The following is a 9672-nucleotide window of genomic DNA, read 5'->3' as shown; positions in this document are numbered from 1 at the left end:
TTTGGGTGTTAGTATGAATTAGAGACACCTTAATTTGTTCTTTTTTTATCATATGATAACCTGACCTAACAAGGGTGGATTTTATCTTCAGTTCCTGGCTAGAGCGTGAAATACAGTAACACAGTTAAGTAACACTTAATACACAAAAGCACCACCATGTGGCAATATTTAATAGGGCACATAATTGTTAGTGGTTGTCAGAGTTAGCAAAGTTAGTAATTCAACTATTTATCGTCAAAGAAACTTTTTTGTTTCGTTTTTTATACCATTTGTAAAACAACTATTTATTTCAATACAGTTTACTTAAAATATTCACAACAATCTTTGTCTTTAACTTTGTTAAAGCCAATGTGTCATTGTTACAGTGATGCTTCACTTTCTCCACTCACCGTGAACATTAACTACTTTTATTCCTATAGGCTACTGCACGCAATAACCTCAGCGATGCATTATAGTTATTTGCATAACGTGGTCGGCGTTTTCGCGCAGATTAACATTGTCCTTTTCAGTATTCCGTAGTTCTTCCTTCCTCCTCTCTGTCTGTTTGGTTGCTAAAGATGGCTGAGGCTCCTCCATGGCCCATCCGGTTCTTCTGTCACAGATGCTCGGTAGAGATTAGTCCTCGGCTTCCTGTAAGTACCACAGACAAAAAGTAAAGACAGAGCCAGTTGGACAAATTAAACCATAACAATGTTGTTGTTACTTTAGTAGAAACTGTTGTAGTAAAGGGGCCAACAGTTAGCATGCTAACAGTGTTAGCAGGCTATTACGAGGTCTCGTATCTTGCTAACGCTACTCAGTGTTACTGCTTAGCTTGTTATCCAAATACTTGATTTTTCTTTGATTAAACGTCATTAACATTAGTGTACATTAGATTGTTAATCGCTTATGTGAATGATCCGGTGGCAACAATGCCACTGCGCACTGTTCTTATTTTGCCATTCATCAAGGCACACAAGTGACATGCCTGTCAAGGGCTAGAATGATCTGTTATATAACTGTAGTTGACTGTACCACAAGGTAAAAGGCTAGTCATAGGTTTCTGCGGGTTGCTCGTATTGACCTGCATTAACACTTCTCGTGTATTAGTTCAAGTTCATTTTGGCATTTCCATCATAAAAAACAACAACAACTGAATGACCTATTGTTTTCCACCAGGTTAGTGTTTTAAAACCAGCAAAACACAAGAAAACAATTAGGCTACATAACCAACTATATGTAAGTCTATGTGTGTTTATTTTAGTGTTTATATTAAGCAATGTGTTGATTCGTGGGAATTCTGACAGTCTGGAGGAAGAAGCTGTTGCTCATTCTGGTGGTGGTGTGCTGATGATGGCAGGGTATCAAATAGCCTGTAAAGGGGTTGGAAACGTGCTTTAGGGTCCTGGAGGTTTTTTTTTATAAACATGTCTCTCTATAGATATCCTTTTAAGAGAGACCTCTGCTGATCTTCTTAGCATTTGCTAAGACATACAAACAGTCTTCACTCCTTATACTAGTCACACAGCTGGTTGGGACAACAGTTCAGATCAGCTTTTAAGCTGAGGGAGTCAGGGTCTTCTTTGGTAGCGCATCTTCTGCTGATCACTCTTGTTCAGAATGGTTATGTTTAGGGACTAGGAGAGATAGTTATTGATGTGCACCACTATCTGACATTGCTGTATCTCAGTAAGTGGGATATTTGGGTAGTCCCTCTTTTCTCAGAGCTTGCCATTTGACAGACAGACTTTTGTTATACATACGGACTGAAAATAATCTTCATTAAGCCATAAATAGGTTCCTTCTGTAGTGATAATCTTTTTTCGGACTCAGTTATTAGTACATTACTGCTTTCTAATACTGTTTGTTTCTGTTTCTTTCTTTATTCACAGGAGTATACATGCCCAAGATGTGAGTCAGGGTTTATTGAGGAACTGCTGGAGGAGAGAAGGTTTGTACATTAAACATAGTTTACCTCATTGAAGGTAGCTTTTTTTAATATAATGCATGACTCATGGAGACAAAGACAATGCCAATGAATGGAGACAAAGACAATGTCTTTGTCTCCATTCATTGGCAACACAGTCATTCATCACATGAATGATTGGTAATTGAATTTCTAGATGACAATTTTAAACATTTGCATTTGATTGGACTCTCAAATAAGTGACATATATCAAATGTGTTAAAGTAAATTTTGGGCACTACTTGAAAACAGTGGGATGGACTGCTATTTTTTTGTGTGTGTTTTTGTTTTGATTGACATTACAGTTTTTTAAGCCATTGTCATGGCAATAAACAGTGTTACATTTAAAATATGGGCCACAACTACTAAATTTCAAATGAGAAGTTAAAAGAAATTAAAAGGTGGAGAGCTGAGGCCACAGCAAAACTTAGCTGTGTGGATTTAAGGGAAACAGAGATGCATGGTAGATATTTTTTTTTTGTTTTTTTTGTTTTTTTAACATAACTTTGTTGACTATCTGTCTCCTGCTTAGTGCTGACAATGGCTCCATGTCTACCATTTCCAGTGGACCCCAGACCCAGCAACCATTTGAGGTTTCTAACTCATTCTCTATCCCTAACATCTCTCTGCTCTCCCACATTGTTGTCTAAAAGTCTGCATTCCTTAAAGTAGTTTTTGCTGATAGCAAAGACATGAAGGAAGTCATCCTAGGTATTCCACTTCTGCTTTGGCAACTACAGTCTGCCTTTTCACATTAACATTATATTGAATGATAAAGTGATTCAACTTTGCCCAGTCAAAGATGAGTTTGTGTAAATGATGTGAGGCGACATGGGTTGTGATGAAATTATCACTTATTAAAAAGGGAAATACTATATGTCAGCAAGCACTGAGGTGAAATTTGACCTGACTGCCAACAAAACTCTTAATGCGTTAGATGTATTGTTTTGACCACAAATAGTTGCTCTTAACTTGAGGATGTACTGTAGGAGAAATCACTGAGTTTTTTCAAGTGCCCTGGTTAGTTTGTGTTCCTTTTTATTTGTGTCTTCCAGAATGCAGACCAGCACTTGTTTACATTCCCTTCTGGCTATGGGCAGTTTGCCCTGGGTGTCTTTGATGACAGTTTTGACTTTGGGCCTGGAACAGAGGACAACCGGGATACAGAAAACAGGCGGGAAAGGGAAATGGCATCAAGGCAACGATATGGTGCCAGGCAACCAAGGAGTCGTCATGGTTCAAGGCGACAAGCAGGGAGGCATGATGGAGTTCCCACTTTAGAAGGGTAAGAAATACACTCTGTGACTTGAGGGACTGGTGCCACTTGGCCTTAAGTTATAATGTTTGTGTCTAATCACTCTTTCTCTGAGCTTGATTTGTGTTTTCCTTAATAGCTGTAAATCTTAATCTTTAGAAACTAATTTTATTTCTCCTTTACAAAATCTGCATTATACTTACCTCCTCTCTTTTGCAGAATTATTCAGCAGCTGGTGAATGGAATAATTGCACCTGCAGCAATGCCAAATATTGGTGTTGGACCCTGGTGAGTCTCTGAAACAGAGCTATAACAAACCAGAAAGCAGTTCCTCAACAATATACATTCGAATTTGTCTAGTTGATTTAATGTTCCATTATTTTTTTAAGGGGCATTCTTCACTCAAATCCTATGGATTATGCCTGGGGTGCTAATGGACTAGATGCAATTATAACTCAGGTAAATTTAAAAATGTTTTCAACTGGTTACTGTGCTTACATGAATTTTAGATATTGTGTTGATGTTGTGCACACTATATGAATGTTTTTTGTCCCTCTCATGTCTAGTTTTTAAACCAGTTTGAGAACACGGGACCTCCGCCTGCTGATAGGGATAAAATAAAAAGTCTGCCAACAGTACAAATTACAGATGAGCATGTTGGTAAGTTAGAATAAAGAATATTCACCACAGCTATAATGACTTTTTTATGCAAGATGGAACAGTATTATTTTCTTTGAAACAGTTGGTCATATGCTCTTGATGCACTGCAGTATAATTGAATGCAAGTAACATTTTAACTAAAAAGCAGGTTCCACCAACAATACACTTAATAAATATCAACCACACGATAAGTCTTTGTTGTTGCTGAAATCATCATATGGCATTTGGCAAAAAAAAAAAAAACATCCTTCTAATGGTCTGATGTGTGTTGCATCATAAAAGCTTCATGTTTGATTTTGTAATGATCTTATCTTTAGCTACTCAAAGCTACAGCATGTAACTTAAGGTAGTGTTAGCATGCAACTCAAAATCAGTGCTCCCTCTCCATGTTTCACTCTGCTCTGCTATGATCTACTATGCTCCGTCACACTCTGTTCAGCTCTTCAGATATGAAACTACAAGGAAGGAGAATGCAACAAACCTTACTGATCAAGCAGAAATAATTGAACATTTCTGATTGGTTAGAGAGGTTAATCCCACTCAAACTTTTAGAAGCTAATATCTCTGCACTACTGCTGTTCATTGAGTCTGAGTCATAGGGGACTTTGACAGCACATCTCCACGTTAAGACAAGTTTCAGAGCAGATTTCTACAAATGACTATTTGGAAAAAACTACTGTAACTTTAACACCCATCACATCAGGTTTTAGGGAGCTGCTTGTGCAAATATCTCTTAGTTTAATGCTAACCAGACCAGTAGCAGAGCATCCAACCCTCTATTGGAAAGTAAAGCTGAAATATTACATGACATATTACATTACAAGATATCTTTACAGTCTACAGTTTACAGTTTGTTAAAATTAAAAGTTTAAAAGTGTACTGTGTAAATCAACCCAACCCATTAAGCGTAAATGTGACATGAGTACACTATAGTGCCCTACCAAGCCAAATGCAGAAACTAAGTATTAAATATTAATTATGACTGGTTAACATTTATTTCAGCATATACATTTTGTATTTTAGCCATACAGCTGTATCATTTCCAAGTAAATTGTATGTGAAATGTGCAGATACAACAAAACACAGCTAAAACAATAAACAGTCAACTGCACAGCTAAGGCAAAAGTGCCAAGCTCCACTTAAAGCTAAACTAAAGCTAAATTCACTCTCTCTTTCCTTTTGTTTCCTGTACTTGAAATGTATCAATTTTAGTGATGCTGATATGATAATTCAGTATGTTATAAACTAATATAAGCAAGGCAACAGTTATATACAGCTATGGGAATAAAAACATCTTATTTTCTGCTGAAAAAAGGTATTAGCGTAGTGAGAGCAGCACTAACCACTATCTTGGCTTTTGACTCTAGTGGAGTTCACAATTTGGTGTGTTAAGCTGCTTTTAATTTGCACATTTAAATGCATTTAAGTGTAAATTAATGAAGAGGTTTGTTGATTTTTTTGCTTCCTGTTCTGTTTCCTGTAGTTTTTCCAAAGGTCTAATGATTTGTTGTTGTAAAATAATTCCAAAAGAGTCCCAAAAAGACATAAAATGAAAGAATTATATTCTACCTGCAGCAGTTTATCCGGTCTGCCTGAAAACCTCTACAGCTGCTGTTTACATGGCTCCCTGGCTTTGTAGAGTCGTACACTGGCATGTTGCACCCAACCCATTTTATACCTTGCCGGTCTGGCAGGGCTTTACTTTGACTGTTGGGCATTAGTGAGATTACCAGATGATCAGACTATGCTTTGCTAAATATAATTCATTGTTCATAATATTATGTCACTATCTTTACTGCTCATTATGTAGGCTGTTTGTCTGGAACCTGACAGATCATATTTAAAATGTTACAATTTTAACATATTCTGTCTTTCAGTTTCAGGACTGGAATGCCCGGTGTGTAAAGAAGATTACAGTGTGGGAGAAAATGTCAGGCAGCTTCCCTGCAATCACATGTTCCACAATGATTGCATAGTGCCCTGGCTGGAACAGGTATTAGTCAACACCCATTTAATGCTTTTTCCACTATACACAATATGCAGTTGGTGTTTGAAACTGTTGGGTAATGAAGCATCAGCAATGAGACTAAATCAGCTTTATATTTTTGCCCCTCCTTTTTTCCAGCATGACACTTGTCCAGTGTGCAGGAAAAGCCTGAGTGGTCAGAACACAGCCACAAACCCTCCAGAATTATCAGGGATAAACTTTACTTCCTCTTCTTCCTCCTCCCCATCCTCTTCATCCTCCTCTACCCCTCAGTCCTCAAGTTCAACTAGTAATGAGAACTCTACTGATAATTCCTAGGGAAAAACATTTGTCCTTATCACCATATGAGCTGTTCTTAGCTCCTAGGCTGCTGTACTTCAGAACAGTGACCTCCGGTCTTTTCCTGATGTATGGTGTATGTCTCCAGGGGCATTCAAGCCTAATTCAGGGGTAAGTGGTATGTGAGGTCCATGTATTTCTGCCTGCCTTGTTGCTCCCACCTTCTTTGGGAATCTAAACACATGAAAGGTGGTGGTGGCCTGGAGTGCAGCATGTGGAGAAACATGGGAACTTGAAGAGACTCGATCTGCCTGAATCACCTCATGCAGAGAAGATAAAACAAACAAGTCCAAATGTAGGAAACCCAAGGACAAGACAGATGCTGTTCTTTTTCTTTTTATTTCCCAATTTGTATGGTTTAAAATGCCCCACTTTTGCCCATGAAGGAAAATTAATTGTGCAGTTATTCCTTTTTATACATACTATTCATATATCAGAGATAAAATTACCCAAAGTACGCAGTTTAAGCACAGACTTACATTTCCTCATGGTTTGAGAGGACATTACATGGGGGCAACTGTGGTTCAGTGGGTAGAACAGTCGTCTCCCAACCGGAGGGTTTGAATCTCGGTGCCTGCAGTCCCCATGTCAAAGTGTCCCCCAAGTTGCCCCCAATGGTTAGAGCCGTTGGTGGGAGTTGGCACCGCAGATGGCTTCCTCGGTTCTGTACCGGAAACAAACTCCTTGTGTGTAACATACTTGGCCAAATAAAGGTGATTATTATTATTACAATTGACTTTTTTCATTCTCAAAAGAAAAGGACAATAATTTATTAAATTATTTTATAGTCAAGATCCTTTTACAGTTTTAAGATTACATGGCACCACACAGGTACCATTGTTTGCACTTAAAACAATATGTCAAATGACATTAATTTTGTGCTGTTTAGATAACAAGAGTTATTAAATTACACACAAGGATTTTTTTTTAATTTTATCTGCCAGCCTAAAATGTGAATGAGCTTTTCACACAATACACTTATAACTGGTTCAGTGCATTTTTACTTAAAATAAATTGTTTTCTAAAGTTACCACTTTAAAATTCATTAATTTACAGCATGAGCGTATACTAAAAACAAATTAATAGGAAAATAAAGATGTTTAGGTGCTACCACTCCAAATTCATTTAAATGATTCTCTGTGTATGTGCATATATGATATTTTTTGAAGGCGTAGCCATGACCAGCAGTGGTCTGAAAATGGGCCAGACATTCTGTCATAAAATTATGCCCTTGGTTTAAGAACTGACAATAACTTTCAAAAACAAATTTAAATTTGGTGTAAACAGACACTTGGAGCACTTACTATGATGCTGTGGGTAGACAGTAGATGAGAGTGCAGTCATCACTGGTACAGCAAATAAGCTAAAATAAAAAAAAAAAAGGTGACATGTTTGTCCTACTACCAAATAAACCAAGTAGTAATATGCTGCAAAAACATAGAAAAAAGCATCTGGATGTCCAGATGTTTTTTTTCAGCATACTACGGCCTGGATGACTGAGAATTTGCATGGACAAGTAGTAATATGGTAACTTTTTTTTTGGCAAACAGGCAATTTATAATCTGTGCTGGTCTGTTTTTCCTAGTTTTAATTATTTATTCTTTTTGGTGATGTCTTGCAGGCTCTTAGAACAATCAAGTACCAAGCAGGGAACAATAGTATCGCCAGTGAACACTTCTGAAAGTGATTTTCAATGCATAATATGGTTTTGAGATTGTTCTGTACTTTCAAAGAAAGACCTGGTCCAAAGGAATGCGGATAGTAAACAGTCTATATTAAATCCTCCAACGGGATACATGAGTGTTTCATGTTATCAATAAGCTAATAAATTCTGCTTCCTTGTATTGTTTAGGCATATGGGTGTACTTCCTCTACATTGTACCTTTCTTCTCCTCTGGGGTTTGGGTTCAAAGGCCTTTTAATCTGAGGGTATTGTTCCTTTGGACAGAACATTATTCTAGCTGGAAGACAAATGCATTCACTTTGTGTGTGCCTATAAATTTGACATTAAAGTATGAAATTGCTCCCTCATATTCATATTTTATTGTTAAATTTAAGGTTAACAATAAGTCCAGTATTTGTGCCATCTAAACCATGGGTCTTTTTAGTATCTGGAGTTACCTTTTTAGTGCTATGAAATTTTGAATAAGATGATGAATAGCTTTTTTTTTTAGTGCTGCATCTTTAATGAAAAATGGATTTTGCTTTTGTGACTTTACACAGTATAAATTATGACAGAGTAAAAACTTGGAAAATACAAATACATACATTTTCTAGCATTCTTTTTCATACAATTGCCCAGTCTTTCTTGATAGGGAAAATATGGGTAGCAATCCCAAAATCTCCTGAATCTTAACAATATTTAAGCCTGGGAGACTGAAAACAGATTTGAAAAAATTTGTTTTGGTATATTTTTCATTGTTGCTTCTGTAAGTCTCCATTTTAGTTATAAACCCCACAGCAAGATGTCTAGCATCGTGTTTTGTACTATTATTGTGCCATATCTTTATGTGCCATTGTACAAACTTAAACTTGTGTTCCATTAGGTCATTAGTCACTCTACTGGGGGTACTGTTCCATCTCTGTTTAATGAAATTCTTTTAACTCTGTGAATTGTGAAAGCAGTTTTACCCATTCTCTTACCATTTTTTGTTTTTGTCTGTCATCTACAGGTATGTGCCAAAAAATTAGAATATCGAGGAAAAGTCCATTTATTTCAATAATTTGTTTCAAAAAGTGAAACTTGTAAGTTATATTAGTTCACTGCACACAAAGTGAAATATTTCAAGCCTTTATTTGTTTCAATTTTGATGATTATGGATTAAAGACAAAAAAACCCAAATCCAGTATTTCACAAAATTAGAATATCATGACAAAGTTCAACATTGTAGGCTCCCTGTGTCCCAATCTAGTCAGCTAATTAATGCAAAACACCTGCAAAGGTTTCCTCAGCCTTGAAATTGTCTCAGTCTGGCTTAGTAGGCTTCAGAATCATGGGGAAGACTGCTGACTTGACGGTTGTGCAGACAACCATCATTGACACCCTCCATAAGGAGGAAAAGTCTCAAAAGGCAATTGCAAAAGAAGCTGGATGCTCACAGAACGCAGTATCAAAGTATATTAACAGAGTGTTAAGAAGAAGGGAAGAATGTGGCCGGAAAAGGTGCAAAAGTGACCGCAGCCTTGAGAGGATTGTCAAGCAAGGGCGATTCAGAAATCTGGGGGAGCTTCATAAGGAGTGGACTGAGGCTGATGTCAGTGCATCAAGAACCACCACATACAGACGTCTGCATGACATGGGCTACAGCTGTAGAATTCCATGCGTCAAGCCAACTCCTGAACCAAAAACAACGTCAGAAGCGTCTGTGCTTGGCTAAGGAGAAACAGTACTGGTCTATTGCCCAGTGGTCCCAAGTCCTGTTTTCAGATGAAAGCATATTCTGCATTTCATTTGGAAATCAAGGTCCCAGAGTCTGGAGGAAGACC

At 37.3% G+C, this 9672-nt stretch overlaps 1 protein-coding gene across 1 annotated transcript; it reads left to right on the top strand.

The window, feature by feature from the left end:
* Positions 1–499: 499 nt before the first annotated feature.
* LOC109966980 (E3 ubiquitin-protein ligase RNF126-like) lies at positions 500–6740 on the top strand. The gene is made up of 9 exons (XM_020612273.1): positions 500–632; positions 1872–1930; positions 2478–2538; positions 3001–3230; positions 3420–3488; positions 3590–3659; positions 3767–3860; positions 5738–5853; positions 5986–6740. Exons 1-9 carry the CDS (start codon positions 558–560, stop codon positions 6163–6165), a joined length of 954 nt encoding a protein of 317 aa, XP_020467929.1. The 5' UTR covers positions 500–557; the 3' UTR covers positions 6166–6740.
* Positions 6741–9672: the final 2932 nt, after the last annotated feature.

This window comes from Monopterus albus, unplaced genomic scaffold (assembly GCF_001952655.1).
Source record: "Monopterus albus unplaced genomic scaffold, M_albus_1.0 scaffold122.1, whole genome shotgun sequence".
In the NCBI taxonomy this organism is placed as follows: domain Eukaryota; kingdom Metazoa; phylum Chordata; class Actinopteri; order Synbranchiformes; family Synbranchidae; genus Monopterus; species Monopterus albus.
The sequence above is the reverse complement of the archived record's forward strand: the minus strand, read 5'-3'. Positions and strand labels throughout refer to the sequence as shown.